Below are 23349 nucleotides of genomic sequence, written 5' to 3'. Positions count from 1 at the left end.
ACGTAATCTCTTTCAAGGTTATAAAATCGTTCCAGCGCTTCTCTAACATTTCGATACCTTTCTTGTAAAATGCTTCATCTCTGTCTCAGTTTCGGAAAAAACTTTTCCTATTAAAAATTAGGAGGACAAGTATCATTTGGAAGTTGCCACTTTGATATGGATTTTTCATTATTGCCGCTGCTAATGTATCATTCTATAGACTTATCAGACGATGTGTTAAAAATATTCGAAATTATGGAGTAAAAATAACACTATTATTTATTAATTGACAACAATAAGCAGAATTATTACACTGAACTATAAATTACCTTTTGACTTTTTGTTACCTATAATAGCTACTGGTATATTTTTATTTTCAATACCATAATAATTTATTCTCTTGCTTATTGAAGCCAATTTGCTTAAGAAATTTTTAAAATATTTGTCTCCACCTTAATTCAATTAATATTTGACCTCTGATACGCAACTATACTTGTATGTGAACCACATTTAGTTTAAAGTAACTAAGTTCTTACACCGGCTGATATATAAATACATAAGAAAGATATGAAAAATGAGTACGTATGTCGAAATTAAGTATCTGTTTCCTTTTGGTTTTATTTATAAAGCATATTCAGTGTTTTACTTACTTACTTTTTTTCTTATATATTTGCAAAATGATATCATTTTCGCATTTGTATAGTTCGTGGAGTGTTTCTTCCATTAGAGCATGAAATGAAGTAATTTGAGGATTGTGTTTACACTGACCTATTGGAACAGAACTTAATAGCAAAAAAATATATTTCAAGTACAATACTTATAAAGATTTGTGTATTTTTTTTTTTATATTTTAGTTTTATTAAATTAATCCATTTAAAGCTATCTATGTGTGTTTTATTGTAATTTAGGTATAAGCAATTTAATTGTTTAATTTAACAAAGCAAAAAAACTAAAATTATTATTAATTTGAGTTCCTTTTGAAAAATATAATTCTCGATTTACTATAAATAAACATTTATATTATTTATAACAATTGAAAAAATGAAATAAGGAGAAAATTTTGTTTTTCCGACGATGTAAATTGATAAAGGCTTTTAGTTAATATAAATATATAAGCAAATTTTTGTCCTACGATATCGGTTTTTGAGATATCGGGCTTAAAGGTTGCAAACCGATATTATGTTTATTAAATTAATTAAGATTTTATTGAGTCAACTTTGAAATAAAAAAACAATCTTTGCTCTTATATTAAAATTTTATTTTTTTAAATTAAAGTATTGCACTTTAATTGTTTAATAAAATATTTGTATATATTCGTAAGTCTTCTGTTTGTAATTAATATATGTGTAAATGTTGTTTTTTTTTTGTTTTATTTATTCGAAAATATCTTGTACTCAACACCAAAAAAGGTAAATGAACTTTTATAATTGAAATAATAATATCTTTTGTTTTTTATTTTGCTGACCATGACTTTTGAATTTTAAACTTCAACTTTATAAATAAGCAGTAAAAAACACTTAGCCATAGAACTACAAAATAAAAAAGGAAACATTCTCAGAAAGTAAGAGAAATATAGGTATATTCATATTTTTTTTAATTTTGCATTTATAAATAGCATTAAAATATTTTCGATGTATTGTTAGGTAGTACGTGTATACTTATTACCCAGTAGAAAACGGATCGATCCGTCATCGAAGACGTCTTCAAGACATGGATGCATACATGAAGACCGATCGATCCAAATGTATGACGGTCTTCGAAGACACTTTCATACAAATTAGCCAAATGTCTTCAATGAATTTTTGCGTACATGTCTCGAAGACCGTCTCGAAGACCATGTCTTGCATAACGGACGCATTCGACAGAAAGTTGTGCGCTCTTAGTGCAGTGCTCATAAAATTTTTTCACCCTTTTTTTATTTCTACTCTTTTATTGCGCTCTTTAAATTTTAAATAAATTTCAATTTTCTCTTTAAATAAGTAGAAAGAAATTGTTGTATTTTGTACTTTTATTTATTTTATATAATAATTTTTTATATTACATTCAAAATTAAAAGTAAATTATAAATTTTATTAAGACATTAAAAATAAATTAAATTAAACAATAAAACTTAAAAACTAAGAAACCATAATGAAAATTAATTTAAATATTTAACTTAATATAACTTAGCATATCTAAAATTAACTAAAATTAATATAAAATAATTTATAGCATTTCGCTATCATCAATTGTTGAAGTTTTATATGTTTTCAAAAGCGTTGAAAAGAATTTTGGTACAATTAAACCTTCTGATCTTAAGAGTTCTAAAATATCATTACTACAACGCCTGTTAATCCTGTGTTTTTTAAATATAACAGCTAATTTTTCACAAGTGTTTTTAGTTTTTTTATTTTCAACATCCTTTGTTTCGTTTCTTAAACAACTTTCACTGGAATTATTGTCTTCAATATTAATATCAATATATTTTCCAGGAACTAAGTCAATATTTAATTTGTTTTGATTTAATTTATTTTTTTTAATATTTCATAGTTTAATGATTTTGTTTCTTTATTCATTTTGATTTTTTTAATATTTATTTCACAAATGTTTATTTACTACACTTCAAAATTATTGCGTCACTTCATTTATAAAACATAGCGTCATCTGAGGCAAAATTCAAATTCGTTGCTATGAACACTAAAAATGAGAGAGGAAGCAAAGAAAGAGTATTTATATTCATGTTTTGAGCAATTGTTTTGCAAATTTGCTTGAACATGCGGACGCGGTATCAAAGACCGTCTTGAAGACAATGTCTTCGAAGACCACTTTTTCTACTGGGTACTGTTAAGAGGTCATGTAGAGACAAAAAGGCAAAAGATCTTAAACTAAAAAATCTCCCATGTTTTTTTGTGGTGCCAGTTTTGAGAGAGTCTGTATTTTGTTCATGATTTTTAAAGAAACTATATCTTTAGTTTCTCTAATAACGCACACATCTTAAATACAATAACATTTACTATTATTATTTAATGATAACGTCAACTAACGACTTTGGTATATCTTTTCTTACCGACTTAACAGAACTATAATCTTAGAATATACGGCACTTAGCCTGATCTGACCTATCCTTTTCTTGGTTTTAGAGATTGTTTCTTAATGTTTTTATTTTGTTCAACATGTTTATGTGATCTATTTTTTATATCTACACATTTTTGTGGTAGTAATGAGTAAAATCCAAAATGCTTAGCAGCCATTCTGTAATAGTTTATAGCTCAATGGTGTTAAAACTGGTGTAATTCCACTATCCTTAAGGAAACATGGCTAACAAAAAACCTAAAGACGTTACAAAACATCTAAAAGGTATTAAAAACTAAATTGCAGAAAATAGTTTAATTATAGTGGATATGAAAGAAGGGTGTGCAGTTTTGGAGGTTGTAGCTCTATCTTGTTGGAAAAAAAATTAATGCTAATTTTATGTAAATTTGAAGATTGTTTGTTTACCTAATTATTTGTATATAAAAATAACATAAAAGTAGCTTTAATTTTTATTCGTATCTATAAGATAAGAATATTTTTTCGGAGGCTTAAACTTTTTAATGTCAAAAATTGACAAGATTAAAAATTTTATTTACCTTTTTTTTCTGGTTTTATCTGTTCTTTGTTTTGCTTTACAAAGAAATGAACTTAGACATTTCGTAGACAGCAGCATATTTTCTTCATCATATCAAATGTCTGTACGCCGTCTTCGCTTTTTTAATGTTGTTAAATTTATGTGGTCGTCTATTTTTTTGTATCTACATCACATATTCTCTCTAATGAAAAATCACATGCTTAAAGTGTTTTACAAATGAATTGTTCAAAATTTGGGAGTGGTTCAGATACTCGTCTATTTACTCTCTAAACTCTCTAAATTTGTTTTTATCTCAGTAGTCATAATTCGACTAATATGTTGTTCTCTTTAATTTGACGCATAAAATTTGCATAATAACTGATAATAAGTTTATTTGAAAACAAATATAAAATGTTAAATAATAATTTTCACTTTTACTGCTTGACAATCTTGTAAATTTGCATAAAGTTAGTCTTTTGACAAATATCAACAAAGGAATGGTAGTTTCCGCTACTTTGTCAAGACGCACCTTTTTATAAATTTTATTTATTTGCGGATTTTTTAGTATACTTTTCTGGAAGTGTGCCGCCTGCTTTTGCATATTTTATTGCTTACGTGATTTAAATACATTTTGTATTTTTCATTATGAAGTGTGACTGCTGATCGTTGTGGATCCATTCATCGTTCAAAATCAGTACAGTGGTTTCTTCTTTTTTTTCTCTCTCTTTAATTTCAATTTATAAAACACAAAGTAATAACGTATAGAACATTTTCTTGATTTTATTGTCATTATTGTCATCTCCTCTTACATTGTGATTGATTGAGTTCAGGCATTATACATACATATATGCAAATTGCTTTGCATTTCTTTATTATATAAATAAAGTGTGCCAAGCTATCATCACTCCTGTAGGTTTCTTAACATGTAGTGCGTACTGCAATATAAAGCTCGTTTTTGCTAAATTTATTATAAGATAAATACATAAATTTAATTAGACATTACTATTGCGGTTGAATTACATTTAATTATTAAGGAACACATTATTATATTAATTATTATTAGGCATGTTTGATTTGGAGCACATATGCGTTTGTGCTTGAAAGAAATATACGCATTTATTTTGAAAAATATTGGCAACGCTGGCAATATATTTTGATAGAAGCAAAAGCAGTAGATTATAGGAACGTGTGGAAAATGTAATTGGCACAGTCACTTGAAACAAAACACGCATAATATATAGAGAAACAAATTTAATTTTAAGCTCTAAATTTTATTTAAATTTTATCATTTGGGAAAATTAAATAATTGTATTGCATAGATAGGTATATACATCAAGTTTTTGTAGTGTTCGTAATTACATCTTCCACTATAATTTGAATTACTTAAATTTGTATGATAGTATGTATATGTTCCTAAATTATTTTTTAATATATTATTTACGGAAAAAAATTATATGATTAATTTAAAAATAAATATTATGGACATATAGTTTCTATATCATGAATTATTTAGATAATTCGAATTATAATGGATTTCCTGACGAGACACGGTTAAGCTCTTTGAGATAATACATACAGTATACAATTCGTAAAAGAAACGTCAAAAATTAAAATAAAATAAATAAATAAAATTAAATGAAGATGAAATGTATAAAGTTTTAAAGTTACAAATAATATTTTTCTGATTCTCAACATAAAAATCTTAAAATAAAAATAATTTCATAAAACCTCAGGAAATAAAGACTTTATTATTAAATTATACTAAAAGAGCGACTTCATTTTCCATAGGAAAATATATGAAGTTAGTGTTTTCTTAAAGCAATAAAAATTTAACTGTTGATATTAAAAATAAGTTAATTCATTGAATTTGTAGTACTTGATTTTTTATTCAACTATTGAACAAATAATATTATTTACGGTCTGAAGTGAAGGGCTTTTAAATATACATATACTTCGAAATAAAATACTTGGTTTTTTTTTTTTACTACTTTTATTGCAATGTAAATTCAATTCAAATTAACTTTTTGTTGGAAAATAAATAAAAATATACATATATAGTTTTCTACAGCTTCGAATAGCTTCGTTATTTTAAATATTTGACGCACCTCACTCAAATATAAATTTTTTTCAGTATTTTTTTTTCTATTTTAAAAATTATCTATTTTAGTATCTTACTATAAAATATATTATATTTCAATATAAATAACATTGATTAGGAAAATTATAATTTAATTACTTAAATAAAAATTACAAACAAATGTTAATGATTAATGACATCAGCATATTTTCCCGTACTGAAATAAAATTAGGGTGACGTCACGTCCTGTAATTTTATAAAAAGTACTCTTAGTGTTTTCTACTACTTGCCTTCTATGCATGAAAATATACGAATATAAATGTGCAGAAACAGAAATTTCATTTGATTTCTTTGCTTTCTCCCACCTATTGGACTCCAGCTCACAATTTCCTATTTTGTCGCGCCAAAAATATTCGTGGTGTAATAAAATGGGGACTGTAGGCAAACTTGTGGCGCCAATTTCAACTTAATTTTTCCTGGTCTATTTATAGTCGTATAGATTCAGTCACTCAATTTTGTTAAAAGGAATTCTAGGTTGGGGGACGTGCAGAAATATAAAAGTGGATGAATGGGTAGTTGTTTTCAACTTTGCCTAGCAACGTTATATAAAAACGTTAATATAATATTCAATATTAAAAACAAAAAAGCACTTAAACAATTTAAGACAACAACAAAAAGAGCATAAAACAAGAAACTCAAATGAGTTATTCAGCCAAGTGCAATTGCTCACAAATAAAGCACAAGAAAACTGGAAAAACCGGTACTACTAGACTAACACTAGTGCCAGCCAGCACCCTTGAGCCCTTAACGTGAGTTCTGCAATGAATGCAATAAACGTATTCAACTCACTTGTATTTTTGTTGTTTATGTAGTAATTGTTTGTTGTCTCTGTTCGCTTTCATAAAAAGGGTAGGGTGAGTTAAAAACGTGGTGAATTATTTAGTTAGCGGTTGCACTGACTGTTATAGTGTAGAGTGGGTGTCCGTTGGATCCTCCATCGCGTGTCATGGCCTTAAGGGTGTGTAATGTCGTTGAACTTGTATTTTGAAGCTTTTGCTTGCTTATATTACGGGCACATGTTAAGCGTTTGATGGATTTCAATCGTCCTGGCATTTGTAGTTAACAAAGAAATATAATAAAAGCCGATGGCGACATTTGTGCCTTAAAAATCCGCTTCGCTCATTCCTTTTTTTCCCGATAATTTTGTAGTTACACATTTTAGTTTGCCTTTTTATGGGTAAAAAAAAAAATTCATTTAAATTTCATAATTTTTTTTTTTTTTTCATCGTTTAGAATGTTTCTTACTAACTGAGTTCACATGTTTGCATGACTTATTTTCATTTGCATTATTATATTTACTATTATTAAAATAAATATCAATATAATTATCCTGTATAATAAGTATACCTATGTAGTTGTAAATTATGGTGTGTTCATGTATTGTTTTTCTTTGGTTTGTCGTATAATTTCCGCTTTAGGGAAAATTTAGCCAATCCCTGTAATTATTAAATGCACAGGAAGTAGTAGCAGAATTTTTTTTTTTTATTTTTATTTTTTAATATTTGCTTTAAGCTGTACTGATCTGATAGTGGCATATAAAACAATTTTCATTATGTAAATTAAAACTGAACTGTAAAATTTAAATTCTGTTGACATATGATATCCATAACAATGAAGATATTATTTATTATATTAATTAATATATATAATTTTTCTATGATTCTATCCAAATTGTGTTAAGAAAATTATTTTTGCTTGAATTTAATCATAAATAATAGAAATTCTTTAATATGATTTTTAATGCGGCGGAATATTATGTAGAAAAATTTGATTGAAGAACGCAGACGTACATATGCAGTTTAAATATTCAGTTTGGAGTTTGGAAAAGTTCAGAAAGTAATTTAAATTATAAAACGTCACTTCTATTTTAAATTAACACAATCATAAATTTCTTGCGCGTTGCTAAATAAGTAGTACAATAGAAAATAGTGATTTAGATTAAAGCATAGATTGTTCAAAAGAAGGGATAGTGTACTGCGGCCTAAAAGATCTATTGTGTCACTTAGTCGGATTATTGTGTTTCTTCAAGTCCGATTTCTTAAATGAAAGATAGTATAGAGCCTATCTTTTGTAGTCTAAGGTTTATATATTCCATGAAATACCCTCTGAGGTGTCTCTTCCGCTTGTGCATCAGTGCCGAGCACTCCCCAAGCACATGGTATGCAATTTCTCTCTCTTCTCTACAGTATTTGCAGTCTGAGTTGAATTGAATTCCTAACTTCGACAGTGATCGGTCAAAAATCCCGCAATAATTTAAGATTTAAGCATTTACTCACTCAAATCCGTTCGTTTTCTTCGTATACTTATAGATATTTAGATTAGGATCAGGGAAGATTAATAGTAATAATAATTAATACTATTAAAAAATGTCCTTATTTTGACACAAACTTCTATTTTGGATGGAAGTATTCCGAATCATTTGAAGATAATATAATAAAATGTATTGAAATGTTCTAATATATTAAAAATGGTTATTTAAAGAGCAAGTGGTTTAGTGAAATCCTAACGAAAAATCAGTTATTACTGTAATAAAAAACTAATTAAAAAATATTTTGTATTACTCTGTTTTATGGTGTTTATTTGTTACTGAAGTTTTTTTCCGTTTACCTTTGAATTGTTATAGGAAAGTTAGGCTGAATTAAAAAAGTTTATATAATAAATATTAATAAACAATGTGTTACCGCTCTTTTTCTGCTATATTTTTAATTAATTGAATCTGTTATAATTTTAATATGAATATTCGTTTAATATGACGTAACTCATAACTTAATTACAGAGAAGTAAATATGTATGTATATAGTATTTTTAATTAACGACTGCTCATGAAACTGTGAATGAATATAACAAAATGAGTAAAACCAAATGTTCAACTGATAAAAAATACAAAATTACGCAATCAATTTAAATATAGGAATAAAAAATATTAAACAAAATAAACTTTTTACATTCAGCCATCATAACATAATCAGTTAATATATTTTATATATAATCAGATGTTCGAATTTAATTCACAGATTTATTTTCTTGTTTTTATTAGTGGAAGCTGATTTATTTATCAAATGTGAAATGAATTTTTTTCGTTTAAATATTTTATTTATTTACTTTATGAGTTTTTCAGAAACCGGTGATATCACATTTACATAAAGATATTTATTTGTAAACATGCCAATAAAATGATCGCAAATTCCTTTACGAATTCCTCAGACGTATTATACTTTGTGCCAATTGTACTTGTCATTTTATATCTTTTTACATTTTTTATTGTAACAAATATAAGACACGGCGCCAACGTGTCTGAATGATATGACCGTGTGTGGAATTACTTAATAAGGTCTTTTGCAGTATATTTTTGCTATAATTGTGTTAAGATTTTGATTTGACTTAAAACGGTCAAGAAAACGTAGGAACGGCTGATTGGCAATATTATGAGTAATAATAACAACTTAATAAAACTTAATATAAAATTAATTGAAGAAAGTGATTTCAAAATTAAGTGCTGCCAGTAAATCGTTGGATTTTTGATCAGATATATATATATATAGCTTTTTTATAGTGTGAAAAACACTTTTCTAAGATATTCTTTTTCAGATAATTATATTCTTTTTTGTGAAAAAATTTTTAAGATCTGAAATAACTCTTTTTCTCCTAAAGGACTGAACTTTAAGTTCAAGAGAGTTTTTACTTTATTTAATGAAATATAATAAAATATATTCAATAAAAAATTAGTTGTACCATACATTATGAAGTACGTTTAATTTTGAGTTCATTAAATTTCATATAGCTTAAGAAAATAATATGTATTTGTATATAAAAATATATATTAAAATAAATAAACAAATGCTTTCTTAATTTTTCTATCTACTTGGTATAATATAAATTAATTGTATTCAAAAAGAGCATTATTATTAAAAAGCAGGAGAAGATCTAATTTAACCGAAAATATATTTAAAAAAATTAGAAAAATTGAATCAATATTAAAATTAAATTATATTCTCAAATGCCGTCAAGAACAAGAGACAATAAGCTACGAAAAATCTATATTACCAGAGAGCGTAAGAGATTAAAAATTTATACACAAAATATTTACTTTAAAAATATTTGAAACTATATATAAATATATAAATATGTATATATATTTAAGTCTTTTGTGTGCGAACTTGACTCATTTGGCGGCAATTCAATTTTGAGTTTAGCCCAATGCGTCAGATAAAAATTTCACTTTTCTAGTTTTCTGCAGAATAACTTTCTTGGTTCTGCAAGCTATTTAATAGATGAATCATTATATTGGTTTTCTTTTTGAATTTTTTCAATTGTCGTTTATACTTGTGTTCGTATTATTTATTTAAATTTAACATATAATAATATTAACACAAATTTAATATGATAAGCTTAAACGTCTAAAAATTGTTATAAGCACTTAACATTTTTTAGAATTGAAAATACGTGACTTGTATTATTCATTACGGATTCAGATTTAAGCCTCATTTTTCGAGTGAATATATACACCAACTTTGTATAACCGTATATTGATGACTAAATAATTTAATAATAATATATAATTCATTTTTAAACTGAATTCATACGGGTAATGACAGCCATATAGGAGCTGTTGTGTAGAGTTATAGATTACCAGAACTAAGTTAAATTTTTTTTGATCCATAATGGACTACACATTTTAAATTGCTTATTCTAATAACACGTTTATGGTCAAATACTATTTTGTTTCGAAATAAATATTCATTAATCCGGTTATTTCGATTTATTATAATAAACGGAACACATAATTTTGACTTTCTTAGCTTAATAGTGCACATAAACCAACAAACTAAATTATTTTATTGCGTTTATTCAATAAAAAAAAAAACAAGGTTTTAGTTCTGCATTTCAATTGTAATAATATTATTACTATTACTATAATAAAATGTTATTTATTATAATAAATCTTTTATACAAAATAAGTAATATCTTATTAGAAACTACTGTTTATAGTTTTACGAAGCATTTGTTTGTGACTGTGTTTTAGTTCTATGATATGAGTTTCAGGCATTATACATTAGATTTACTTTTGGCTTGCATATTTTTTGTGTTTATATTTTTGTATTAATATTTGTTCAGTCATCTCTAATCAATCATTTATATAAATAAATACAAAACCATAGGATTTGTTGTTTATATAAAAAAATAGGTCAATTTATTTATTTACTATTTATAAACCCACTGTCCTTTTATGCACTTTCACTTATTATTTTTTTTTTTCTTGCTTAATATATCCTCCAATGAACTGAAAAGTGCAGAACAGTAATGCAGTGTAAAAGGGTTTCACAAAATTAGACATTCAATTGTGCTATTTTTTGCTTATAAATTACATCCGAACATTACAAATAAGTTATATCTTTTTAATATTGTTACATTTTTAAAAAAAGTTTTTGTATTAAAAAATAATTTTAATAAATTTTATATTAAACATTATTTTTGACGTTTTGCCATTTTTTTTTTTTTGAGTACCTTTATACCATAATTTCATCGGCATAAAAATGCTATAGAAGTACATTTTTGGCGTTCATTTACAGCTTCACCAAAGTAAACCGAATCCTTTCTCTTCTAAATATTAATTAAAAAAACTTATTTTGATGACTTTCTGTTTGTTGCCTGTTAATTTTCATTATTATAGTTTGCTAACTAATTAGTGTGTATTTTTTTTTTTGTTTTTTTTACTAACACCCTGTAAAATAAATTTAATATTCTTAATTTGTAAAAGAATTCATTAACTTGCACTGCTAAATTAAGGTCAGTAGTCAGTTCATTACTATGACATGACATCGTCAGGCTTACTCATGTTTATATCTGATATGCATGCACATTATAATGCGATAAGATAAATTATTAATATAATTAAAGCTTTCATGTGTGTGTGTGTGTGTATAAAACGGTGTATATTCCTAAAATAATATAACCATGAAGGTCAATAAACTTTTTGTAATGCAATTAGATACAGTTTCAAATTCAATTAAAAAACATTAACTCCATAGGATAGTTTGACATTTTAATTGCAACACAGACAGACCAGAAATGATCGAAATTTGTGCTTTTGAATTTGTTAAGTAATTTAACTAAAATTATTATATTTTATACGGTCGTCATAAATTTTATAAAAACTTAGCAATAATTGATTTCTTATATATATTTCAATATTAATCCAATTCTTGATGTTATATAAATGAAATGATTTGTTTATACAGTGAAGTCTATAAACGATCATGTATCTACGAATAAGCATAGATTACGGATTCAAATATCTCGATTTGCTAATGTGTTAACCACATCTGCTATGTAAAGTTTTTAGTGGTTTTAGCAATTTATTAAGGCGTGAGTTATTGCTTTAAATATAATAGTTTAATTTTTTTTTTTGAAGATTTACGAGTATTAGTGTTTAAAAATAATCAAAGAGAATCTATATAATAACGTTATATTAGTAATGAAATGTTTAAAAAACTATATAAAAAAAAAACATTTAAATAATATATATTATTTAGAGAAAAAAAAACGTTAATAAAAAATCAGAAAAATCTTGCTTCAATTTATTTAAGTTTGTTACATCAAACTTCCGACTCTGGTTGTCGCTAAGTTCAGAACGCGACGTCAGCCTTTAATATGCAGATGCGACAGCTTAATCACTACTTGTTGCTACCACCTGAAAAAAGGTCTCCAACTTCCGCAAAAAAAAAAAAATTAGGCAATCTAGATGATTTTTTTTAAGATTTTAACCAAAATATTGTATTTGTGGTATATAGTATAAAAATAAAAATCATTTATTTTATCGATACTTTCTAATTGTATAAAAAAAAATTTAAACAGATACATGTTTCGATAATTAGGTTACCTTAAAAATTTTAATGTAAGCTTGCTCCTTTATAATTTTGAAGATTTTTATACACTATCTCGTAGACTTGTATTGCAATTATACTCAAGTGGTAATGAAATTAACATTAAAAAGTTTAAAAGTAATTTAAAACCGTTTGAATCAACTAAATATGCAGAGGAGTTGCTACTCATGAATTGAAAGATACAATAAACGACCGTGCACTCAACCATTCAATTAACTACCGGCCGCCCACACTCACTTCGGCGATAAAGTGTTTTATGGTTTTCTTTTCTTATTTTATATTTAGTACGTGTAATATTTTTTGTTATATGTACATAGTACATATACGTGTACTTTGCCGATCCGACCGCCTTCAATATCAAAGTTCAATTACCTATTCGTACCTATGCTCAATCGATTTTCATAAAATCTAAACTGATTTCTCTTAAATACTGAAACGATCAAAAAAATACTATTTAGAAAAAAAAATCAGTTTTGTTATTCTAATTTATTTACGGATAATAGTAGTACAACAGATTTTTTAATAGTACATTCAAATTAAATTTTTTACACATAAGATTTCTTTAACTAGAAAATAATTCATATATCCATCATTTGCGAAAATAAGTATGATGAAAAACTTCTAAATATTTGTATGCGTAGTCAAGATTCATATAACATATATCGATTAACGAAAACAATGATTTTCACTTTTATTTTATTTTTTTGATTTATGAGGAATAATATGATCTTGTCCATAAAATAATCTTGTTTCGGATGACCATTTGACCTATTTCTCACTTCACATTTGTTGCTTTCAAAACATTATTTTATCAAATCAGATTACAAAAAAATAAAGCAATCAAATAATAATAATAATTATAAGAATAACATTTAAATATCATGTTAGATACATTTTTTTTACATAGTTGTCGATCATTATTAGTATAATGTGCAACAATAAGAGCAATCATGTAATTATGTCAAAGGCACGATATTACACTAACAAGGTCATGTTGACAGTATTGTGGAATTCATGTTTTATCATTTATATCAATTACCTTGACAAGGGTACAACAATCTCCGGCAAATTGTCTCTTAGCATTGTTGGACAGATTCGATATTATTTTGAACCATAAACATCCGCATTTGGCGAACAAAAAAGTGCTCTTCCGTCAAGCCAATGCATCGGTTTAAACGTGTGCAGTCTACAAACTGAATTGCGATTTATGAATTGCAAAGATTCATAAATTGGACTGCGAACTGCTACCCTATTCCTCATATTACCCAGATGACTCTCCTTTACTTTAACGTTTTCGAATGTTAGATAGATAGTTACTTAAATTAAAATTAAATTAAAAACAAAAATGAGGTTTTGATACGCCCGAATATACTGGCGATGCACTGAGGGCATGGGTTTAAGGTGGATATGGACCCACGAGCGTAACGGAGCTCTAATCTACCAACTGGGTGACTGGAGGTCTGGACGCCAACAAAAATGAAAAATCGATTGATATTTATTTATTATAGGAAAATATTATAAATTTTATGTTTTAATAGTTTAACTTATATTTATTAATTAACATTATAAGATTTTTATTGGTAAAGTTCGAATCCCATCACTTTTCGTGTTTGTTAAATAATAATTTTAATAATTTCTTAACCCGCATTTAATTCAATTATTATTTTTTTATTTTCTCCATATATATCTCTCTCTATATATTATTCCATTTATGTTGTTAAAATTTAAATAAATATTACAAATACGAAAGGAAATTAAAAAGCGAAAATTTTTCGTCAATATTTGTAAAATAAAATAAAATAAAAAATTAATTTTACTTATGTTAACCAAAAAAAAAATGTTATATAAAACTCAATGTACAAAAAAAGAAACGTTTTTCGTTCCATTATACAAAACACAATTGAAATTGACTACTTGACTTTTAAGTCGAAAATAAATTATCTATTGTAAGCGTAAATAAACAAATCATTGTTAAGTATACAATGTGATTTTCTCGTATATCTCACATTCACACATTTTACCATGATCTCATTCCAAACAATAATTTTTTGTCGAAATATATCTTTGCATTTATTTGCATCTGATGCAATTTTTTTCGTATTGAGTTGTTTTGTTGTTTTGAATTTTACGAAAATAAACAAGTAGCGCTTGTGGTTTTTTTTTCCTAGTATCTTCTTACGTCGTTTATTGGGTGAGTACTGCATTATTTTGATACTCGATTGAAGAAGATTTATTTTTATTTATTCACATTCCCGATCCCTTTTTTTGAGTCCTCCTGTAAAAAAAAATTTGTTCAAATTCTATAAATATAATTTTGATATTTGTGAAAATAGTATTAAAATTTTATTTTAGATTTATAAATAATTTATTTATTATATTTTTTTTACAACATAAAATAATTGTGTAAATAAACTGGTAGTTAAAAACAAATTAATGCAATAGATTTATTTAATAAATTTAGAGAAGTAAAATAAAAATATATGCAATATGGATTATATCATTTAATTTTTATCTGGTTTATTTTTAAAATCAATATTTTTCTAAATCAAGAACGACTTTTTGTGCATCTATTCCATTAAATGCATTGTCCATTTGGAACATTGACCATTTTGATTACATCTTTGAATTATTGCTGTACTATTTATTGTCGTTGAATTATTAATCTATGGAATTTCTTTTTTAGAGCTATGTCTTGTTTCAACATGACTTCAAGCATTTTTGGTTTGTTTTTACTCGACAGTATTCCTAAATTATGTTAATTAATTATCTTCATTGCTCGTCTATACTATAAAACCTTAAAACGCTTTCAAGATTTTTCTATTATACATCAGATAATATTCATTGATATGATTTAGTATTTCAAATTTTTTTAAGTGTGAAAGTTATTCCATGTTCTAAGCATTCGTAGCTCTTAAATCGTAAGGATACCATTTGGATTTACCTGGGTTTTTGTTTATTGAAATTCATTAGGTTTTAAATTTAGAACCTATCGTTGTAATCTGCATTTGGGATACAACCAGTTGTGGGTTTTCACCACGTTAGTTGGACGTTATAACCAGGTATATCAGCAAGAATGTCTCAGAATATTGGTAGAACCTTTTAAGATATCTTCTGCGACCATAAAATTTTTTTGTGTCATCGGAAATAAAATGTAATGGTAAAAGAAGAAGATTGAATATAAAATCTTTTTATATTTCTAAGAGCGTTTAAAGATTTAATGTTTTTTCTGTTTTAATGTTACTCCTGTTGTAATAATTTTATTACCACCATATCATACATTTTTCTCATAACTTGATCGGGTGCTCAACGCCTGTCTTGCCTGCCATTATTTGGCTTTGTGTGCGAGTATTATTTCCATAACAAATATTTTTTTATTAATCGCGATCTAATTTAATGATCAACGTGAGATCAGATGTCTGATCGTGATCTAACCTATGTCTAACACACCTACCAATAATAATAAGTTGTTTTAAAAATATATATTTTGCCACTTCCATAATGTTTAATTTTTACATATGTTCATCATCTCACACAGTATATCGTTATTCTCTTTTTAATAATTGAGCTTGATTTACTGAAAATTTGATAAGAAAGAGCGCTCAGTTTTACTATATTATATATTTCTTGAACTACTCTTCTCTTTATGCGTTTCATAAATATAACCCTCAATAACAATCTTGCTGTAAACAATCACAAATGTATTATCTGGTCTTTTAAATTTCATCGGTCTTCATTTTCCAACTGTCATCAGTATTGACTGGCTCTACAATCGGTGTTCTTCAACTATTACTTCCACCGATCCCGATTTTTGATCGACTTTTATCAAACGTTTATTTTTTAGCAATGAATCTTGACTACAACTCATATTATTGTTAAAAATAAATTATTAACTAATTTTGTTATTAATTTTCTTTCAGTAGTACGATTTTTTGATTCCAATATCTAAAATGCATAAGATTGATCAACAATGTTCCGCTAATATTTTATTTTGTATATAAAGAAACGATTTTTCTAAAGATATTTTCAACGCAGGCTATCGTTGTTATACATATATATATATATTGAGAAGAATAAAATCTGAAAATAGATTTAAATTTCACCCTAAATATTTTCTTAAATGAAACATAAACATTCCAGAAACAAGCGTGAGCGCACACTTGTGGGATTTAGTATTGATTTTACTCAATTTTTATTAAATTATGTTAATAAATTTTAGTAGACAAGTAGATTTCCTTTTTTGAAGAATTCTTTCTTTAATTTTTCTTCGAGTATTAGTACATATGAAGCCTAAATGTGGTATAAAAATAAATGTTGTGACAACAATTAAAAAAAGCGTCAATTTTGTCTCTTGTTAGATATCTGTGTGATTGTTTCTTTTCCAATGTATTTTTAAATTTAGAGAAATGTTTTATTATACGTGTATATCTGATTTAAAAAACATACAATTCGTTGATTTAATATTATAGCCAATTAATATGTGTATATAAAATTGGAAAAAAAAATTCATAAATAGTGTACTATTTTTATTTATTTTTTATTACTGAACTTTTTTAATTTTATGTTTATTATATTTCAATTTAATTTAATTTATGGTTTTGTAATATTTTTAAATATATGAAGTCAAATTTTCTTCAATATGGTAACATGTTGGTTCAACCAACTGTCAATTTTTTCTTTTACTAAACATTGATGATTGAGGTCGCCCCACTTGCTTGTTCTCATTAAAATACGTGGAGACCAGTAGAAACAACCGCAAGGAACAGCATTTCTCTCAATTTCTGTTGCTAACCGAGATAAAAACTGTTTGCTCAGCATATAAAAAAATTTTAAGTCCGTTTCCTTTTATTTTATTGAAAACATTAAACGAATAACAAATAACGAATTGAAATATTTATATATAAAATAATATATTTTTATTAATTATTAATTTACAGATTAATTAATTTCAAGCATCTTGCCTGAAAATCACAACAAAACGGATTAATTAAAAGGCAAAACATAACTACTAACAAAATGACTGAAGTCGAACAGCCTCCACAGAATGGTATCGATTTATCGGCCGGTGACGGGGATGAAAGCAGCAAAGCACGACCAGCTGACATTGAGCAGGTAAGTTTATGTAGTAATAAATCACACAGTATATAATTTTATTTATTTATTGTTTTTAAAGAATTATATTAACTAATATTTTTTTATATTTTCAATTAGGATATGCGAGAAATGGAGAGACGTAAGCGTGTGGAAGCAATAATGGGCTCTAAACTTTTTCGTGAAGAGCTTGAACGCATTGTGGAGTCAGCTCGAGAAGGTGGAGCTTCGGGTATTATACAACAACTATCTGATATTGTTGGTATGCCAGCTTCGCGTGTAGGCAGTATGTTTAAATCATCCAATTGTTTAGTGCCCATTAATGATATACGTGGAATAGAATCCATGGGCTATGCTAAAGGCGAAAAAATACTTAGATGTAAATTAGCTGCAGCATTCCGTCTATTAGATTTATATGGTTGGACACAAGGTTTAAGTGCACATATTACAGCACGCCTTAAAGTAGATAAAGAGTATTTCCTTGTCAATCCATATGGTTTGTTATTTCATGAAATAACGGCTTCGTCTTTAAATAAAGTTGATATGCAAGGTAATATAATTGAACAAGGGACGACAAATTTTGGTGTTAACAAGAGCCGTAAGTTGAATAACAAATTTATTTACTTTTGAAACTAAATTTAATGACAAATTATTTTCTTAGTTTTTATTTTGCATTCGGCCGTACACGCAGCTCGTCCAGATATACGTTGCGCTATTTATGTCGGTTGTAGTGCTGTAGTGGCCATATCATCCTTAAAAACTGGTGTATTGCCAATTACCAGGGATGCTTGTTTATTAGGTGAAATAACAACACACCACTATACTGGTAGCTTAACTGAACCAGAAGAACAGGATAAATTAGTACGTAATCTTGGTCCCAATTCTAAAGTGTTGTTACTTTCTAATCATGGTGCACTATGTTGTGGAGAAACAATTGAAGAAGCTTTTTATGCTGCTTGTAATATTGTAAAGGCATGCGAAACGCAAATTAAATTGATTCCAATTGGCATTGATAATTTGGTTCTTATACCGGAAGAGACAAGAAGGATTATTTATGAACAGTCTCGTAAACCGCCAGAAGATTTAGAAAAGGTATTCGCTAGCGCTATATCTACTAGTGATGCAGCACCAACTCAAGAAGGTACAACGAAAGAAAATCAAACCGTTAAAATTGGTGCACCAAAATGGCGAGTGGGCGGAGCAGAATTCGAAGCTCTTATGCGTATGTTAGACAATGCAGGATATCGTACCGGATATATATACCGCCATCCATTGATAAAATCAGATCCACCAAAACCCAAAAATGATGTCGAACTTCCGCCGGCTGTATCGTCTTTGGGATATTTGCTGGAAGAAGAAGGGTAAAGAAATAATCAAACAATTTTACTATAACCTTTTTTTGTTTCTATCTTAATTTTTTGTATTTTTAATGGGTAATTTATTACCATCTTCGATTATCATCTTCATAGAGCTAATTACATCACTTTTGTAATGTTTTATAGTAGTTTTTTCCTTAAACTATTGTAAACTGTTGTAAAATGTTTAAAACAATTGGAAAAACATTTGTTTAAAAGCAGAAGATAAATAAAAAGTCTTGACAGTCTTCAAACAACAATTTCCAAATGTTTTTATAGTAATTCATCTTTAGAAACCGTTTGAAAATTTTTTCTTATTAAGAATTAAACATTTTTATCAAAATATTAGCTGTTTTTTGTTTTCTTTAAATTGTTTTACGCGGTATTTTATTTATTCTTGTATTGTTTGTTATTCTTTTTTGAGTTGTTCCACATATAAGTACAATGGTTAACCAATCTCCTTATCATTGGAAAATCTCAATATACTTATATTATTTAGTCCTTCCAAATAAAAAAAACCTACACAAAGACTGTTTGTTTTTCAAATATTAATCGTATGTTATTGCTTTTAAGGGATAATTTAATTTATTGATATTATTTATTAAAGAAAAATTTATTTAATATATTAAATTAAATTTATTTACAGCATGTGGAAAGGAAGAGGTGATTTGCGTAAGGGCGGTGATCGCAGTAGGTGGCTCAACTCTCCGAATGTTTATCAAAAAGTGGAAGTGTTGGAAACTGGTACTCCAGATCCGAAGAAAATAACTAAGGTAGAAATTATTACTTTTGAAGATAAAGAAATAAAAAATTAAAAAAGATGCAAAGCGCTAAAGAATCAAAAAAAAAATGCTTTTACAATGAATATGAATCAAGTCTAAATTTAAAATTTTACAAGTCAATAACCTAAAACTTAACATTCCATTTTTTTAAATTTACAATACTATGTTAGATTTTTCTTTTCTTATTATTTTATTTCATCTTTTTTTGCACAAACTAATTCAATTAACTAAACTTCCTTTAAAAAATAATTTTAATTTCTTTAATTAATTTTATAATACTTAATGATATTGTCTGCCATATCACTTCAGTTCGAACTATTCGTTCATTCAAATTTTATAGCTAGTCGATTTTGCAGTTTTACAATATCTATATAAGTAAAAGAAAATTTGCTGCCATTTCAATACCAAATATTTATGTAAAAATTTTTTTAATAATAATAAGATATAAAAAAGACTTTTGTTAAGAAATATATATATTTATTTAAAATGCTTATTTGCTATTCTGTAACACGGTAATAGTAATTTGAACAGCGCTTTTTAATTTAGTTAATATATTTTTATATAAATGTTTATTATATTCATATGTATGCAGTGTTAGTTTAACAATAATTGACAAGATCGATTTTAAAATAATTGGTTTTGTCAAATTTGTGCATCTATTTTAAAAATATAATGTATGCTTTAATATAATAAAATATTTAATATATTTCAATCAGCTTAAATAAATTACAAATTTAGTAACTTTTTAAGTATTTACAAATCTTATAAATTATGTAATGCAAATTAAAAAATAAAATAAATTGCAATTTAAAAAGTTTTAAAATTAATTATGTGTATAACTATGTTTCCATTAATCTAAAGTAATATTGTGCCTGTTGCTGACAAGTAACTTACTTTTATATTGAAAAGTGTGTAGAGTATTTAAATAATATATTGCCCATTGCTACTCGAAACATATTTCTGCTAGTAAATCCGTTGATGTGCCTTAAAATGAAAGAAGAGAAAGAATATATATATATTTATTATTAAAAACAATCGCTATTGATAATTTTTCAAGTTCGAGCTTGAAGTTTTTCTTTACATTCGAATATAAAGAATTCTAATTTGTGCACGAAATTTTTAATTGATATGTTTTTAATTTTGCATGTCTTATTTTCAATATATTTATTTGAGTTTATGTTTCGGAATTCATCTGTTTGTTATTTAATTCAGAACTGATTATTATTTTCCATTGGCACAATATTATTTATTTCAAACTTTTTTTTTTGCATCCATATAATATTTTATATAACATTTATTTAAAAATTATTATTTTCTAACAAAAATATGTTGTAACTTTTATTAATTAATTTTATTAACATAAAAATGGTGCATTTTATTAATAATGGTTAAATATTAAACTTCTCAAAGTTGAATGTATACAATCTTAATAATGTAACTGTCATGTAAGATCTATAAAAGTCTTTTTTAAAATGGTAGATAGATCGTGATAGTGGTACCCGTATGACAAATGCATGTATATCCCTTCAACAGTTTTAAATCATTTTAAGTTTACAGTTTCTGAACATGTCAAAAGCAGGGTTAGTGTTAAAATTTTATTAACCGATTCATGCAAAAAAAAAGACAACGTTTTAAATTCTACTAATCTTGAATTATATTATATATACAATAATAAAATATGATTAATCTTCAATTTTTATTACTTATTCTTATGTTTTGGTGCCACATTTTAAACGTTTATATAAACAATATTAAAAGTAGTTAGATATAAGTTTGGTATATATAATAAAAAAAAAATATCTGTAGTTCTTAGTATCTACTGTTGCATATTAATAACAAATTATATTTATTAAAATGATTTTCTTTTGCATAAATATATATATATATATATTTTCTTTCTCATTCTCTCTTTACAAATATTGTTCTGCCAATCGTTCGCTCTAAATATCATATGCTCGTACGATATATTATGGCCCTCCTTAAATATATAAATATTTAATCATTCAACAAAAAAAAAACAAAAAACTTATTTTAATCAAAAGTGGGTTGCTGAGGGCTCGCCAACACATTCTACACCGGTGCGCATTGAGGATCCTTTGCAGTTTGTACCAGCCGGAACAAATCCAAAGGAATTTAAAAGGCTTCAACAACAGGTATTTTAAATATCATTAATTTTATATTTATTTACTTATTAATGTTAATCTAATATAAATATCTTAGATTAAAGACAATCGACGCGCTGATAAAATATCTGCTGGTCCTCAATCACATATACTCGAAGGTGTTACATGGGATGAAGCTAATCGCATTAAAGATGCTACTGTATCACAGGCTGGTGATCATGTAGTTTTAATGGGTGCTGCATCTAAAGGTATAATTCAACGTGGTTATCAACACAATGCTACTGTTTACAAGGCTCCATATGCCAAGAATCCATTTGATAATGTAACTGACGATGAATTAAATGAATATAAACGCACTGTCGAACGTAAAAAGAAGAGCATTCATGGTGAATGTAAGTTTAATTAATTTTTGATTTAATTTTTTATTTTTATCTAATAAAATAAAAATTTGATTTTTTTCAGATACTGATACAGACTTCTCGGAATCTGAGGCAATAAGTTCACTGCAAACTTCTGGCGCACAACAAACTAAACAAATTACTACCACTACAACTGCCGCTGTTAGTCAATCAGAACCAGAAGATGTTTCAGGTAAGTTTGTAATAAGATAAAAAAACTAGGATTTTTCGAATTTTAATTAATTACAAACAAGAAATTTTAAGAAAAAAATAATGAAATATAAAATTTTAATAAAAATTATAGAATAAATAAAATAAAATCTTTAAGTTCAAATAAAAATAAGAATTCAAAAAAATTTTGAAATTTTTTACTTTAAATTTATAGAACACCATGTTATGAGAATAGAAACCCAACAGGCGCCTGTTCCAAGCCAACCAGAAGTTGTATTAAGCGACGGTAAGTTATTGAAATTATTTTTATATATACAAATTTATTTTGTAAAAAGTTGATTTATTTTTTGTTATTGTCGTTCGAGTTATCAAATTTTTCCGTTTTGTTTCGTTATTATTTATTGTTACGTATTGTTTCAAATGATTCGTTTCGTTTTTTGTTCTGTTTGGTTTTTTTCACACTTCAAACAAATACGAATATTATATATTAAGCTTAATATAATCTAAATCTAAATTATTTTTTATGCCATGTAACAAATTTTAATTTTTTCTTCTTGTTTTTTTATTTTTATTTTATTTTATTACATAAACAAATGCTCCTAAACAAATCACCAACTTTTATATCCACATTTAAAACAATTTTTTAGTTGTAGTGCTTAGCAATAAAATGTTAATATTACTTGATATCCTTTCCCTAACCTTTATATAAAGAAATTTATAGACGAAATCAATCCACTACTTTATTACTATAATTTTAAAACAGGAGCAACATGTTGTATGGCGTGTATTAAGTGATTTATTATATACTACTTCTGCTACTTCCACTACAATTGCTATTTTGCATCA

At 26.2% G+C, this 23349-nt stretch overlaps 1 protein-coding gene across 1 annotated transcript in view; it reads left to right on the top strand.

Moving 5' to 3' along the window:
* Positions 1-23349, top strand: part of LOC119678192 (protein hu-li tai shao) — a 30387-nt gene extending 7038 nt beyond the window's left edge. Inside the window, exons 3-11 of the mRNA XM_038089890.1 lie at positions 17521-17695; positions 17795-18272; positions 18336-19035; positions 19676-19802; positions 21854-21964; positions 22032-22326; positions 22397-22525; positions 22718-22789; positions 23267-23349. Coding sequence (XP_037945818.1) covers positions 17600-17695; positions 17795-18272; positions 18336-19035; positions 19676-19802; positions 21854-21964; positions 22032-22326; positions 22397-22525; positions 22718-22789; positions 23267-23298 — 2040 coding nt within the window. The 5' untranslated portion in view covers positions 17521-17599 and the 3' untranslated portion in view covers positions 23299-23349. The remainder of the gene's footprint in view (positions 1-17520; positions 17696-17794; positions 18273-18335; positions 19036-19675; positions 19803-21853; positions 21965-22031; positions 22327-22396; positions 22526-22717; positions 22790-23266) is intronic.

The sequence above is a fragment of the Teleopsis dalmanni genome, chromosome 2 (assembly GCF_002237135.1).
Source record: "Teleopsis dalmanni isolate 2A chromosome 2, ASM223713v2, whole genome shotgun sequence".
Lineage (NCBI taxonomy): Eukaryota > Metazoa > Arthropoda > Insecta > Diptera > Diopsidae > Teleopsis > Teleopsis dalmanni.
Note: the sequence above shows the minus strand (reverse complement) of the source record. Positions and strands in the feature narration are given on the sequence as shown.